Source organism: Tasmannia lanceolata, unplaced genomic scaffold (genome assembly GCF_043159265.1).
Source record: "Tasmannia lanceolata isolate RefF3 unplaced genomic scaffold, GAP_Taslan_0.1 ptg000003l, whole genome shotgun sequence".
Classification (NCBI taxonomy): Eukaryota; Viridiplantae; Streptophyta; class Magnoliopsida; order Canellales; family Winteraceae; genus Tasmannia; species Tasmannia lanceolata.
This window is the reverse complement of record NW_027518680.1, coordinates 62,105,932-62,122,315: the sequence shown is the minus strand read 5'-3', so window position 1 is coordinate 62,122,315 and position 16,384 is coordinate 62,105,932. Positions and strand designations below refer to the sequence as shown.

Below are 16,384 nucleotides of genomic sequence, written 5' to 3'. Positions count from 1 at the left end.
TCATAGGCCCTAACATTTCAGAGAAGCAGCAACATGCACCAAGACTTTGAGAATGAAGTTACAAGGCCAAGGATCCTCCACATTTGAAGAAACAAACAAACAAACAGAAAAAGACTAATACCTAAACAATACCCCACGAATTAACTGCCTTCTTAACATAGTCTAGATCCAGAGATTTCCCATTCATCAGGAAACCAAATGCATCTAAAATTCACATTAAAAAAAATTAATAATAATATCATTCTTTCTAACACTCATGCCAAAACATCATTTCACATATATTCCAACCTTCTTCCTCCAAACTCATCCAAATAATTCAATAAAAGAAACAAAAAAAAAATCCTACTTCTAACAGTTCTTCACCATATATTATCTATAACAAGATCAAGCAATAACAAACCCTAAAAGTTCCATTCAAAACAACATACAGAGAGATCATAAACCCAATCTTTAACAAAGAGTTACACAAACAAAATCCAACAACATCCAAACAGTCCAAATCCAAACCCTAACAGATCAGATAGTATCGACAACCTAAAAAAGAAATCAAGTTTGAGAAGATTCAGATTCAAGAGAAGAGATTTCCTCACTAGTGATGTGGGGAGTCTGAGAGTTGTCTGATGGAGAAGCCGAAGCAGCCTTAGATTTCACAACTTCGAGCATACGCTTACTGATCTCCTTTGAATAGATCTGAAGGATCTCGATTCCGACTTCATCGGAATCAGCAGCGGAAGAATTATGGTCGGAACGAGATACCAGAGAAAAGGCTTCTTCCTCTATGAGGCGAGCAGAGGCCAAGGCTTCTTCGGCCGGAATGGAACCGTATCGCTTGGAAAGAACGGACGGTGTGGATAGGGTTTCTATTAACCGTTGGATCACTGCATCTCTGGTCCGTTGCGTCGGAGGCCAGATGCTCACTGAGAAATTTATCTTTTCTTCCTTCATTTGAGGCTGATGCTCTTCTTCGGTTCCTGCCATTGTTACTAAGATGAGAAGAATGCACCACCAGAACCCTTTTTTAGCCTTTGGTCTGATTGGGAGAGTGATGTTTCTACTCTCTTTTCCAGCTTTTCGCCCCCTTTCGTTTGTCTTTTTTGAAAAAGGAAAAATCTTTTAAGACGATCGAGGATCGTACGGCAGGGATCGATTGTAAGAGTTCAGAGTGAGAGGGAGATTTTATATGGTTAGGGGTGTCAATGGACCCAGACGGTCCGATAGATAGTCCGAATCCGAACCTTAATAGACAGGATCTAGGCACATTAGAAGGATCCTTGGACATATTTTGGATCCTCTTCGTAAGATCGTTTTGGATCGTGATCTAAGACATGGTAAAAAAATCCAATGGATAGTCACGATCCGAAGTTCTTTTACTAAAATACCCTCAAAACATTTCTTATATTAGTCTTAAGAGGAGAGGAATTTTCATAAAAATGAAGTAAATATTGCTTAGCTTATGACTTTCCACTTCCCCCCTTCTCCGTACATCTTTTTTTCTTCCTTTCTTCAATCGGTTTTTCTTCCTGTAAATTTGCCACTCACCCTTAACAAGAATTAGTTAGTAGAAAGTATTATCCTCACGCACCCTTGAACATTGGAGTTCTTTTCAACAATGAAATCCTATTCGATCTTCATCAAAATCATGGGTTGTTATTAGATATAGTGACTAATTCTTTTCTGAATTGAGGAAGTTTTGGAGTTCATTTCAAATGAAGAAAGCTGAGATTTTTTGCTGTTTTGTAAGCATGACCTACTAGGACACTCCGATGGACAGTCCGATTTGAAATGGATTATGACTGGGACACAAGAAGTAGGATCTGAAGAACACTCCGAATCTGATCCGACCGATAAGGGTTTGATTGGATCGTGACTAAGACATAGGTGGATCCAATCCGAAGTGGATCCGTTGACACCTCTATATACGATGTAAGCCCTGATAGTCACTTATTTTTCAAAAAGTACTATACCGACCAAACTATGGAAACCTCTATAGATCGGAGGGCTAGGATCATCCTATGGAAATGGGTTTTTTTTTTGGGCACAACCTATTTACGTTATGGCCTATCATATGGACGGTTTGGATCATCCTATAGTGCGGTCCGTATAGTACTTTTTGAAAAATAAGGGATTATAAGGGTTTACACCGTGTAAAATCTTTTAGTTCTTATACAGTGTAACTGTGTAAGCTGGTGTAGTCAGTTTTTTTTAAATGCCGCATACCATTGGATGATCCAAACCGTCCATTTGATGGGCCACACGCTAAATAGGTTGTGACCACAAAATCATTTCAATAGGATGATCCTAACCCTCCGATCTAAATAGGAACTACATATTATAGAAAGTACTATTTATATGGGGAGTGATATTTCTACCCCCTTTTCCAGTTTTTCGCCCCGTTTTGTTGGTCTTGTTTCAAAAAAGAAAAATCTTTTAAGATGACAAGGGAACGCAGGGGTCAGGACAGGGATATATTGCAAAATTTACTGTGATTGGATCCATAAATTTGAAAAATTTACATAGGGAAACTGATTCTAGACCTTTGATCGTGTACAATGAAGAAGATATACTTTTAAGATTTGATATTCCATTGATTTTTTGAGAATTTAGAAGGCGATTATTTTTTTAAAAGTACAGTGGGGCCCACTTAGTAGGATGATCCAAACCGTTCATTGATGGTATAAATATGTTATGCCAAGTAGATTATTTTTTTAGGATGATCGTAACCCTCCAATCTGCGATGGAACCGTACCACCAAAACCCTGCCACCCTTTTTTTTCTCTGGGGCACTGATATTTCTATCCTTCCTGTCTAGCTTTCAACCCCCTTTTGTTTGTCTTTTTCAAGAAGGAAATTTTTTTAAGATGATCAGGGATCATACGGGCGGGGATCTATCGCAAAATATACAGTGATCGTATCCATAAATTTGCGAAATTCCCGGCTCGTCGGGTGATTCTAGGCCTTGGATCAAGATGAAGAAGGGGTCCATTAAGATGTCAATGAGCAGTTGGTTTTTTGCACGCCTCAATCTTGTGAATGAGATCTAGGTTTGGGCGACCTGGACTAATAGGATTACACTGTGATGGCTCCTCAGATCAATGGCCCCATCACCAAGCACATTTGTTAAGTACGCAATGAATCATGGTTGTTTTTGTCCATCATAGAAGCGGGATTGTCTAGGTGATCACTTGAAACGACTAGGGGTGCAGCTTGGGTGAGCTTTTGGTTAAAAATGAATTGGAATCGGGTGCAACTTGGGTTGGGTCAGGGTGGACTTTTGCTAAAGAAATGAATTGGAATTAACCCAAACCTGACTATATTTTAAGGTAAAAGCTCAACCCGAATACTAAAAAATTGACCCAAGTTGCACCCAGGAATCAACTCGATTATATGGTAAATGCTCAACTTGAATTCCCAAAAATCGACCCGGTTGCACCACTAATAGTGACTGACTACCTTCTCACTAATGGCCTATGGTACTTTCTTAAGTCGAGGCTCCCCTTGATCAGTTCCCTCTTCTCACTTCACTTCTCTGATCATTTTCAGGTTTTGGAATTAATGTCTAGACAATGTAAGGGACCAGTTGGCATAAAATCGATAAATGAGGAATTGTTGAGAGGGGTGGCTTGAGAGGATCTAGTGTCGAAACTGGAATGAAATCAATCGAATGTTCACTTTCCCGAGGTGTTCAAAATACATAAATTACATATGATTTTCAGAAGAGAAACAGATTGGAATCGGTGATTACAGTTGAGATAGACTGTTGATCATGATTTGGCGAGGTCTGTACATTGCCTCCAAGGGCTCAGCCTTGGGCATGGTAATCCCCTTCCCTTCGCTCATGTCAACTTTCTCTTCCCCAACCCTTTCCCACTCAAAGCACTGAATCAGAGTTCCCAATGCCAACCCCATCACCCTCATGGCCAAGTTTGCACCCGGACATGACCTCCTTCCATGCCCAAATGGCATAAACTTAAAACCTTCCTTTGCACCTTCCAAACCTTCAAATCTCTCAGGCTTGAAACTCATGGGTTCTACCCATAGCTTTGGGTCCCTATGAATGGCCCACATGTTGACCATCAGGATCGTTCCACGTGGCACGTCGAAACCTCCAACAGTGCACTCTTCAGATGACTCATGGGGTAATAGAAGTGGGCCTACAGGATGAAGTCGGAACGTCTCGTTAATGACACAATGGAGATATGGAAGCTTTGTAAGATCTGATTCGTCGATCAGACGACCTTGTCCCACATGGATATCTATCTCCACCTTAGCTTTATGCAACGCATTTGGATGGTTGAGGAGAAGTGACACTACCCATTCCATCGTCAATGCTGAAGTATCTGTTCCCGCCGCTAGCATTGCCTGATCAAAGCTAAACAAAATAATGTAAGATAACTCCAATTCTTTTTTTGAATAAAAAAAGACATTTTATTGGTTTTCTGTTTAATACCCCCTTTAAAATTTCTATAGTAAAAACAAAAAAAAACCTCCATTTTTGTGAGGAAAACATTTTAAAAACATTTTTGCCTACTTTCCAATTTTGCCGCTACTATATTTTGTAAATGACAAAATTTTAAATACATAGTCTTTATGTTTATTTTATTTTTACTAAGTTTTTTTTTTACCGATTCGGTATTCAACTCAAAATTTCCCTCTCTTGTTTTTTTTGCCAAATCATGTTTTGCTAACTATATACCACACTAGTAAAGTAAAATATGTGGTGGGCCCCAGTTAATTAGTTACAAACATGATATGAAAATTTTGTGGTCTACCCTTAGTGTGTCACACTCATAAAATTTCTCATATAAAGGAAAGGCATGGTGGGACCAAATGGTCGGTCATTTCCCCTTTTGTCTTTATTTTCTAAACGGAATCCTGTTTGTGGCAGTGTTTTTCTCTTTTCTGTTTTGGGAGTAGGGATTTTAGGAGATCTAAATTAGGTTTAAAGACTATTGGGTGCCGGCAAAAATCTGAAATTTTCGTCCGGTTGTACCCAAAACCAAGGTGATTTAAAAGTGACGTTTTACAGCTTTTTCAAACCAAAAGACGGTTTTACCGTCAAGTCAAACAAAGCACAGCAATACTTCTTCATCCCCTCTCGTATTTCATCCGGTTTTCATCTCTTCAACTCTAGATAAGAAGAAGAGGAGGAAGAGGAAGAAGAGTAAGAAAAAAAGAGGAAGAAGAAGAAAAAAAATTAAAGAAGAGAGGATGAAAAAGGCAAAAATGAAAGTCGTAGGAAAAATGGAAAGCAGATGAAGAAGAAGAAGAAAAAAGAAGAATCGGTGAAGGAAAAAATGGAAGTTGTCTGAAAAATGGAAAAGAAGAGGAACAAAAAGGGAAAAAAAGAAGAATCGACGACGAAAAAAGGAAGTTGCTGAAAAAAATGAAAAATAATAGGAGGAAGAAGGGAAAAAAGAAGAGTCAATGTTGAAAAAATAGAAGTTGCCTGAAAAAATGGAAAAGAAGAAGAAGAAGAACTCAAAGTTATCTAGATTAGACTCGAGGCTATCTGGTTCTGACTTAGGGCTATCCCGTTCTGACTTGGGGTTATCCGTTTCTGATTCAAGGTTATCCGGGTCTGACTCAGGGTTAGTCAGACCAAGATAACCCTGAGTTTGGAACAGATAAGCTATGACACTGAGTAAGAACGGGATAACAATGAGTCGGACCAAGATAACCTCGAATCTGAATAACCCCAAGTCAGATCGGGATAACCCCGAGTCTGACCAAGACAACCATGAGTTCTTCTTCTTCTTTTCCATGTTTTTCGGTGCCTTCGCCTTTTTTCGGTGTCGATTCTTCTTTTTTTGTCCTTCATCTTCTTTTCCATTTTTTCCTCTGACTTCCATTTTTTCGGTGTTAATTTTTCTTTATTCCCTTCTTCCTCTTCTGTCCGATTTTTTCCCTAGCGACTTACCATTTTTTTTGTCGATTTCTATTTTTACCTCCATCCTCTCTTCTGTCTTTTTTTCTTGTTCTTCCCCTTTTTTCTACTTTTTCCTGTTCTTTTTCTTCCTCTTCTCTTCCTCTTCTCTTGACTTGCGGAGATGAAAAAAAGGATGAAAACCGGATGTAAAAATGGGAGAAGGAGACGAAGAATAACTCTTACTGTGCTTCTTTTTTTTTATATATATTTTATATGAGGACAAAATCATCTTTTGATTTTGAAAAAATGGTCCGACGCCACTTTTCAGCTACTTTGGTTTCCGGTACCAGAGGACAAAAATTACAGAATTTTGTCGCCACCCAATAATCTTTAATCCAATGAATTATTATAGAAACAAGAAGAAATATAACCTAGAGAAAGAAAAGAGAATTGAGTACACATAGATTCATTTTTACAATTGATGGAAAAAGGCAATTTTTGGGCCTTACAAGAGGCACAGTGGGGGAGGGGGGATTTATATGAAATCAAGGTCGTTGACTTTGCAGACATTACAAGATCACTCCGTTACGTGCCCACTTGGATGAAATAAATTTTGTTTTTGGGATTTGCTTTCTTAGTTGTTTGTTAAGGCTAGGATCTTTAGTTGTTTTTCATTCATCAAGACAAAATCCTCTTACTATGCTATGAGTGCACTACCATGTTTTGATAATGAGCCGAACTCGACCTGTTCTTTCTATCTTAAGTGGCTGATGGGAATTGTAATAACTTTTGACAACTGATTAAATAGTAAAAGACAAGGTGAGTTTGACCATTATCAAAACATGGTAGTGCCAATATCAGTAGTTGGCTAGTGATATTTGCACTACCATGTTCTGATAATGAGACAGATTCACATTGTCCTTTCTTTTTTAGTACTCTACCAATCGAGAACTTTTTAGGAAATGTAATAGCCTATAAGAGCTGAGCAAATAATAAAAGAGAAAGTGAGTGGGGCATCAAAACATGGGAATGCAAATATCAGCAGGGAAATGATATCAGCACAACCATATTTTAATAATTGCACAAACTCAGCTTGTCTTGTTTTTAGTTGGCTTGTCAGTGCTTTCTGGGAAGTGTAACCAAGGTTTAAAATTTCGGTTTCAGCAACCGTTTCGGACCCCACCAAAAACCGAAATTTCGGTCTGAAATTTGGTAATTTGGTTCCAAACTCCTGACCGAAATTCCGAAATTTTGTAACACTTTTTTTTTAAATAAATAATGTCATTAAACCGAAAGGGTGAAAAATGAAATTTCAGAAAATTCCGGTTTCGGTCCCCACCGGTATCCGAAATTTTAAACCATGAGTGTAACAACCTTTAACAGCTCTTTAAATTATAAAAGACAAGATTATTAAAACACGGTTGTGGTGATATCGTTTCCCAATCAATAGCCGATATAGATGAATACTAGGGAAATGATATCCCCCCCCCCCCATACCGTACTTTTAATAAAGTGAGGAGTGCCCTCATCAAAATACAGTAGTGCTGATAACATTTCCCTATATTATATGGATAAATTCCAAGTATATTTTTCGGTCTAAACAACAAAACTAAAAGAGTGTTTCTTACCAAGATGACGCCTTTGATAATTTCATCGGTGCAGTATTCAGGCTCCGACTCCTGCAACGACAGCATAACATCAATAATCGTCTTCTCGGTCTCACCTTCCTCCTCTGTAGAACAACAACCAAAGCCTCTCTTCTTCCTACGTTCATCCACTAGACCCTGCAAGAAAGGGTCCCTTTTTTTCAACAATCTCAACGACTTCTTCTCCAGTCCCTTTAAATCAACCCACCTCAAAACAGGCAAAAAATCGCCCAAATTCGGCGTTCCGATGAGGGAGAAACCCTCCTTGATAACATCACGAAACTGTTTCCCCTCTTCCAAATCAACCACATTCTCCCCATAATACCGTTTTCCGGCAATCATTTGCATCATGAGATTAAAAGTCAGTTCCTTGAGCGTAGACCTCAGCTCAATTTTTCGAAAACTTTGATTGGAGTCTCGAAACAGCTGTAGAGCTAGAGATCGAATCACTTCTGATCGGACGGCGGAGGACATGAGGATCCGGGTAGTGGAGAAGATTTCGACGGTGGTGATTCGGCGGAGGTTTCGCCAATGTGGGCCATACGGGGTGGTGCCGAGGGTAGTGCTGTTGTAATTGAGACGTTTTAGGACGAGGAAGGAAGGGCGGTTGGCGAAGATGATGTCGTTTTTTGTGAAGCATTCTTCGGCGGCGGAAGGGGAGGAGACTACGAGGACGGGGCGGGACCCAAATCGGAGGAGGAGGACGGGGCCGTATCGGAGGGAGAGATTGGCTAGGGTTTGGTGAAGAGGGTTTTTTAGAAGGTGAAGATGGCCTATGATGGGAAGAGAGAGAGGGCTTGGTGGTAGGTTTCCATGATAGGAGAGAAAGAGTTTAGAAATGAAGAGAAGGGAAAGGAAGACGGAGAAGTAGTAGATGAAGAAATCCATGATATGTTCGAAGGAGAGTATAGTCATGAGAGAGAGAGAGAGATTATATAAGCTAAATGAAACGAAAGGGGTGGAAAGATCATTTACTTGTTTGTAAGTTGTCATGAGAAATTATATGGTGCACGGCTGTGTATGCACGTGCAGCATAAAATAACAGTGGGGCCTATTTGGGATATCCAAGCCATTCATTTGTTGGACCCTGACGTAGATAGGATGTGCCGATAAAATCTTCTTCATAGGATGAACCTAACCCTAAAATGGTTGGCACAACATATAAACCTCCACGATCGAAGGGTCAGTATCGGGTTGAGCTTTTACTTTGAAATCGGGTTGGGGTCGGGGTTGATTCCTATTCACTTTTTAGCAAAAGCTCAACCCGACCCGACCCAAATTGCACCCCTATTAAAAACATCCAAGTTGGAGTTAAATAATTGGGTTTTGTTAACGAGTGTCCAACAAAACCCCCTAAATAATTCTATTCTATACAAGTCAAAACCTATCAATATAAGACTAGTATTTATAAATGTTTCTCTTTCATCTTTAAAAAAAAACAATCACACCGCCCTTGCTTGTTTTATTGAAAAATCATCTGATTGGAGTCGAATTATTCTATTCTATACAAGTCAAAACTATGGACACCATCCTTGGATTGCAAGTGAATTGCTCATCTTTTTATAACATTCCAGCCACATCTGGGGGTTGATAATTAATCCTTAAACTTTTGAGTCAACAAAGAAAACTCTTCAAGCCAATGAAAATGGAGATAAAGACTATAATCTCTGATTTCTATAGAAGGAAAGAAAGAAACAAAAAGTTTGTTTTTTTTTTCTTGGTAAAACAAAGAAGCTAGAGTTGATTGTGCAACACCCTTGAAGGTACGGGTATATAAAAAACTCTAGTACTCCCATCTGGACTCAATATCTATTCCTACCTAGGCTCAAATACTTAAATAGACTTAGATTCAATTGTTCGACCAATCCTAAATAACAAAAGATATTTGGACTTTATCCTACTGGCCAAAGCATGAAATTTTGGAATATATACCTACCTAATTCAAATTGGGGCCGCTGAAACGATCAGTTACTCTAAAAGCTTAAGCTGATAGAGAAGGCGTTACTTTATTATTATACGAGTGGGACACCCGTGCGATGCACGGGGAGATATTATGAAAAGTAAGCAAAAGTTCCAAATCAACCTCAATTTCAAGACAACACAAACTGCCCTTAGGCGTGAGATTGTTTGCTTGTGGGAGAGGTACATAGTGCTTCATGGCTTCCATCGCTATTGTGTCCCGTATGAGCCTGAATCATCCCTCTAAGAAAAATAGCCACGTTGACTTGCTAAAGATCTGCTTCTAAGGATATGTCTTGTCGTTGTTCTCTTGGTCTGTGTCCTTATTCTTGTGATTAGGGTTTGAGTTTGTATGCTGATTGTATCATCTTTCTCATTCTAATAAACTGGTAGGGGTCCCAGCTAAACCCCAGCTTACCTATAAAAAAATAAAAAAAAGAAGGATCTACACCAAAGAGAGTTAAGCATGGTGAAGGGGAGTAATTTAAGAAAGGAAACTTTAGAAAGCTTCTTAAAAAGAGATGATTCCTTTCATCACCGGTAACTCTTTTCACATATTTAGAGAAGTTATACCTGTTTCCTTCAACGGTTGAACATGAAAAAAATCAACCTCTCTAGAAAGCTACTTTGAATAATGGTACGCTTCTCTTTATATTAACTTAAAGATGTATATGGTACGCTTCTCTTTATATTAACTTAAAGATGTATATGGTACGCTTCTCTTTATATTAACTTAAAGATGAAAGGTTGAAATATTTAGAGAAGTTATACGCTTCTCTTTTGCTGTTACTCATGAAATCCCCGTATGGTTTTACGTTTTTTAAAGGAGTTTTGCATATTTTGAATGGGTATGCCACATGGAACCAACCGTACGATGCACGGGTTGGAAGTTATTTAACATCAAAAAGAAATTGAAAGTTGATGAAAACTTTGTTTATGAATTGTTTTGCAGTAGATCTTTGATTATGAAACCCCACATCAAAAGCTGCTATCCAGGTTAGAAAATTTTAAGCAATGAAATTAGGAAAAAATAAAAACCAAAATGATACTAACTTTTAAAAAAAATCCAGAAAAGATTAATTTCTTATAGAGCCGAGCCAAAGAAAGCAATCTATCTCATCTTTTTTTCCAATCATAAAGCCAATTAAACAAATTAACATGAAGTGAATTAAACAATTCGAAACAACCAAAATCAACAGCAAACCTATGGTTAACATATATCCATGAAACCATGAGTAGAAAATCAACTAATGGCTAGAATTAAAATTTTCCAATTTCCAACAACCAAAATTGATATACAATCCCACATATCAATTTAACTCACATAAAAGTAACTAACAGCTGAAAAAAAAGTTTATGCTCACCACTCAAACTGCAATAAAACCCAAGAAGAAGTAAAAGATCAACAAACCTGAATGGAAAGAAAAAAGAAGAAGAAAGAAAACCCAAGAAAGCTCCTATTTTTGAACAATCTACTGCTTCCTAATGTCTTTGACTCGTGATAAAAAACTACTTGGGAAAAGAGAGTTGTATGATGGGAATGGGAGCATAAAAGGAAAGAAGAGTAATGGCGGAATTCGTGTGGAGAGAGGATAGAGAGAGTTGCCGAAATTGAGATAGAGAGTTTAATAGGAACTAAGAGTCGAAACGTTTGTAAAGAGAGATTTTAGGAGATTTTATGCGATTTTGTATTGAGAAGATATCATGTGTTTATGTGTTTAGGGAAAGTCGGAGAGATACGGTTTGGCCCCTCAGATCGAAGGACATGGAAAAGGTCCTGTCTGGGCAGAATAGTCTTACTAACTCTTGTCCACAGGCTATTCTGATATGATCCCGTTCAATATGTGATCCGATCATCGCACTCACTCTTCTTGCTTAGGGCCACTACCCCGGCGACTGGGGCAAGCCACCCCACGACACGTGCATGGAGGCAAGACTTGTACTGATTGTGTACCGAAAGAGATATCCAATCTCGACCCCAACCTGGAGCTTTTAAAGCCTGCAACGAACTAGAATACCATATCTCCTTGCCCTTAATTAGGATCTTTGAATCTCCAAGCATGGTATCCCTACTTTTGCTACCTAGGGATGAATATTTGTTACTGAGGAAGCACAACACACACGTTCCAATAAAAGTACCCCATAGATGTTATGAAATATAACTTTTATTAATGATAGAAAATACATAAATACAAAGATCCACCGGCTTTTAAGCCACATACTCTAACAATTATTCCCATAGATTTTAACTAAATACCAAATATATTTAGAGTGATTAAGCATTATAGTTGTGGGAGGAAGCAAATACATAAGTTACATATGTTTTTCAGAGGAGAAAAAGATTTTGAGATTGGTGATCAAAGTTGAGATAGAACATTGATCATGCTTTGGCGAGGTCGGTACATTGCCTCCAAGGGCTCAGCCTTGGGCATAGTAAGCGCCTTCCCTTCGCTCATGTCCACTTTCTCTTCCCCAACCCTTTCCCACTCAAAGCACTGAATCAGAGTACCCAATGTTAACCCCACCATCCGCATTGCCAAGTTTTCACCCGGACATGCCCTTCTTCCATGCCCAAATGGCATAAACTTAAAACCTTCCTTTTCTCCTTCCACGCCTTCAAATCTCTCAGGCTTGAAACTCATGGGATCCTCCCAAAATTGTGGGTCCCTCTGAATGGCCCACATGTTGACCATCAGGATTGTGCCACGTGGCACATCAAAACCTCCAACTGTGCACTCTTTAGATGACTCATGGGGTACTAGAAGTGGGGCTACAGGATAAAGTCAGAGCGTCTCGTTGATGACACAATGGAGATATCGAAGGTTCGGAAGATCTGATTCGTCGATCAGACGGCCTTGTCCCACTTGGATATCTATCTCAGTCTTAGCTTTATCCAACACATCTGGATGGTTGAGGAGAAGTGACACTCCCCATTCTATTGTCGATGATGAAGTATCTGTTCCCGCCAATAGCATTGCCTGATCAAAAGCTAAACATAATAAGATAATGTAGCGATGCATGTAGGCTTCATTTATTTGGAATAAGATAATGTATATAGCAGGTTTCCAGGGTCCAATATCTCGGCCATATCGGAAATTGGACCATGGTCGGTATCGGAATTGAATCATGGTCGGTATCGGAATAGTGGAATGGGTCGGATATGTTGGTCTAGATATTCATTTTCTTTTTCGGAATTTTTAAATTAAAAATGAGCGATGATATATCTTGGATATTGGCTAATATGTCCAAATTTGAGATATCGGAGTATCGACCAATACATTGGAGTTTAAGATATCGGAATATCGATCGATACTTAAAATTATAATTAGGATAAAATCTTTAGAAGATTGAAGCAAGGTATGGGGCTTATCAATAGTGTGCCAAAATTGTACAAAAAAATTGCAAAATAATTGTGAAATTCATATGGTGGCCCTGACCTTGGTGTGGCACGTTTGTTAAATAAAATAAATGGTAGACCCACCCTTGATGTGTCATATGTGTGCAATATCCAGGTGCAGAAACCCAAGAGATAAGTTAAGTCACCTGTTAGATGTGATTTTGAAGACATGGTAGCTTGTGCATTTAATGAAAGAGAAGGAAAAACAAATCGCTTTTCAAAGCAGTGAAAGGTAAATTCAATGGTCAATAGGCAGCGACCACATGTGTGAGAAGTTTTGAAATCTCTTCTAAGTTCTAACAAACAAAACTTGAAAACTTGTTAAGTTATCCAAAGAAAAGCATGTAATATGATGGAAATGAGTTTACAAGATGAATGGTATGAACCCTTGAAATTGTGAACTCGCATCAATTACAAAAGTCCAACACTAATTTCCACTCTAAATCTCTACCCTTTATAGTGTTTCACCTTCCCTTGGATTTAGGGATTTGAGAAGATCTAAGTTATTAGGGAAGCAATAAGAATTGTAACCTACCAAAAGAAAAGAGAACTGAGTATGTAGAGAGTTACTTTTACAAACCATGGTAAAAGACAATTTTTGGGTCTTACAAGAGGCAGAGGGGAGGACGGAATTTACATAACATCAAGACCGTTGATCTTGTAGACATCCCGAAACGAGTCACAAGGTATTCGTCTTGATGAAGGTAAAAACCATCACCCAATGAAAAGCTTACATGTGACATTTGAAAGACTTAAGGCTGTTATTACGACCATGGTTTTAAATTTCGACCAAATTGTGATGCGAAACCAAACTGCCGAAATTTTGTTTTTCCTTAAATTTTGTCTGGAATTTCAACCCTAAAATCTTGTTTTTTTAAGGAAAAATTGCCAATGGGAGGCATTAAAATACGAGAATTGCCAACGGGGTACACACTTTTGAAAAATGGTGAAAGAGGGTTGATAACCCCCTTTTGAGAATTTGATAACCCCCTTTAGAGGGTTGATAACCCCATTTCGTCCCTCTCTAACAATTTTTCAAAATTGTGTCCCCCGTTGCAATTCTCATACATAGGATTTCGGTTGAAATTTCAACATTGCCTCTGAAATATCCGAAACCGAAATTTGGAACCATGATTACAACAGGGGAATTTTACTGCCTGGACCGTTTCCATGCAGTTTCTCTAAAGATTTGAGGGCTATGCGATAGGGATAGTGTTTTGCACGCTTGATTGCAATATCTTTCACATTCTAATAAACTGGTAGGGGTCCCCACCAAACCCCAGCTTACCGATTAAAAAAAACGATTGGAGGGCTACTAGAATCTGAGGTGGCTACTCTCACATGCAACAGCCCATCCGCGAAATGCATCCTGCGATGTCGCTAGCAAATCCCTAAAATCTGATATTATAAGACTTCCACGTATGTTTTTCCGTGTAAATATGTTCCAACAATGCAGAAATAGAAAGGTGTATGAGGAAAAGAGAGTGACTCTTACCACTATGACCCCTTTGATGATTTCATCCGTGTAGTATCCGGGCTCTGATTCTTGCAACGACAGTAGAGTATCAATCATCGACTTCTTCCTCTCATCTTCCTCCTCCCCTTTAGATCTCTTCTTCCTCCTCCTCTCATCCACTAGACCCTGCAAGAAAGCGTCCCTTTTCTTCATCAATCTCACGGACCTCTTCTCCAATCCTTGTAAATCAACCCACCTCAAAACCGGCAAATAATCCCCCAAATTCAATGCTCCCATAAGATAGAAACTCTCTTTGAGCATATCACAAAACTCCCTCGCCTCTTCCAAATCCACCACCTTCTCCCCATAATAACTTTTCCCCGCAATCATCTGCATCATAACATTATAGGTTAATTCCATGAATCTCGACTTGAGTTCAATCTTTTGAAAATTTTGATTCGAATTTCGTAACAGCTGTACAGCTAGAGAACGGATCTCATCTGATCGGATGGCTGAAGATGTTAGGATTTGTGCAGGGGAGAAGATTTCAACGGTGGTGATGCGGCGGAGGTTGCGCCAATGTGGGCCATATGAGGAGGAGGGGAGGGTGGTGTTGTTGTAACTGAGGCGTTTTAGGATGAGGAAGGAAGGGCGGTTGGCGAAGATGATGTCGTTTTTGGTGAAGCATTCTTCAGCGGCCGAGGGAGAGGAGATGGTGAGGACGGGGCGGGACCCAAATCGGAGGAGGACGACGGGGCCGTATTGGAGGGAGAGATCCGCGAGGCTTTGGTGGAGAAGTTTTTTTAGGAGGTGGAGATGGCCAATGACAGGAAGAGAAAGAGGACTTGGTGGAAGGTTTACATGGCGAGCGAGAAAGCGTTTGGAGATGAAGAGAAGGGAAAGGAAGAGGGTGAAGTAGAAGAAGAAGAAAATAGCCATGAGAGAGCAAGATGAGGGCAGAGAAGAGGGGTACTGCACCTTTTGTTATATAGGCTAAATGCAACAAAAGGGGGTAGAAATATCATTTTCTTATTGCTAAGTTGGCATTTTAGTTGATTTAGTAGTTAGATGAAAGGTTCAGTTCTATGGGCCTGATCATGTATAGAAAACTGTGCAACGGGGGTCCACTTTAATGAATGAAAAAAACATGGACCCATAGGAAGATCCTAACCCTTCGATTTTTGGAATTTTAAAATGGACAGTAGGATTGAAAAAGCTCAACAAATCTAAGGGTTAGGAGATCATCCTATGGGACCCTTTTTTGGGGGCAAAGGCTTATCGATGGCGGGACAGACTCATGAATGGTTGAGAAAAGATAACTCATTCAAGTGGAAAGCACTGTGTCGTGTCTCACGTTATAAATATTACTTTAAGTGGGGCCTGATTATGTTTAACTTTGTGGGGCCCTATGACCTTTTGTCACTTCTGCTGTTGTGTCTCACTCCAGTGATGATGACCCTCTCTTCTTTGGTGTCCACAATCCGTGAAGGAGTGCTACTGATCTGATGAAGGCTTAGGGGCTAAATTGATAAAGGACCCTTATTAGGACGAGACTCCCATCGAGGAGAGTGATATATAGAGTATTTTAAATATTAGGACTATACGTCCTAATTACATGCACCATACTTCAATATTATCGAATATTTTAAATATGCACGAGGATACATGAGAACTAACTTCTAAAATTCTCATTGCTGATACCTTTTAAAAGTGTCAAGCAGAAAAGATGGTGGCAAGTTATTCGTCACAACTGGGACAAGTGGGATTGAAAACCGGAGGAGGAGAGAGAAGAGAAAAGAAATGTTGTTGGGCTGTTTAAATGAACTTTTAGCAAGGTGGGGAGAGTGGGGATTGGGCCTGTTGACGAGATGTAATGTTGGTAAGTACAGCCCACTGAAATTACTATACCGTCCGTACAGAACTCCCCGGAATGACTCTGATGTCTCTACAACACACACACACGACCCATCACCTAAAAATGCACTCGACAGCACAATATAGATACTATGGAATTTGCTACGGAGAGAAGACCTTTTTTTTTATAAGTAAGCTGGGTTTAG

At 39.3% G+C, this 16,384-nt stretch overlaps 3 protein-coding genes and 1 pseudogene across 3 annotated transcripts; all 4 read right to left on the bottom strand.

Moving 5' to 3' along the window:
* Positions 1-390: 390 nt before the first annotated feature.
* On the bottom strand, positions 391-1,031 carry LOC143864139 (MFP1 attachment factor 1-like). Its single transcript, XM_077374966.1, has one exon. It carries the CDS (start codon positions 976-978, stop codon positions 547-549), a length of 432 nt encoding a protein of 143 aa, XP_077231081.1. The 5' UTR covers positions 979-1,031; the 3' UTR covers positions 391-546.
* Positions 1,032-3,738: 2,707 nt separating this feature from the next.
* Positions 3,739-8,400, bottom strand: LOC143864131 (cytochrome P450 81Q32-like). The gene is made up of 2 exons (XM_077374954.1): positions 7,495-8,400; positions 3,739-4,359 (listed from the first exon to the last, which is right to left on the bottom strand). The coding sequence occupies exons 1-2, from the start codon at positions 8,398-8,400 to the stop codon at positions 3,739-3,741; spliced, it is 1,527 nt and encodes a 508-aa protein (XP_077231069.1).
* Positions 8,401-11,654: 3,254 nt separating this feature from the next.
* On the bottom strand, positions 11,655-16,008 carry LOC143858281 (cytochrome P450 81Q32-like). Its single transcript, XM_077368932.1, has 2 exons — positions 14,364-16,008; positions 11,655-12,449 (listed from the first exon to the last, which is right to left on the bottom strand). The coding sequence occupies exons 1-2, from the start codon at positions 15,261-15,263 to the stop codon at positions 12,255-12,257; spliced, it is 1,095 nt and encodes a 364-aa protein (XP_077225047.1). The 5' UTR covers positions 15,264-16,008; the 3' UTR covers positions 11,655-12,254.
* On the bottom strand, positions 11,829-12,155 carry LOC143870002 (cytochrome P450 81Q32 pseudogene; annotated as a pseudogene).
* Positions 16,009-16,384: the final 376 nt, after the last annotated feature.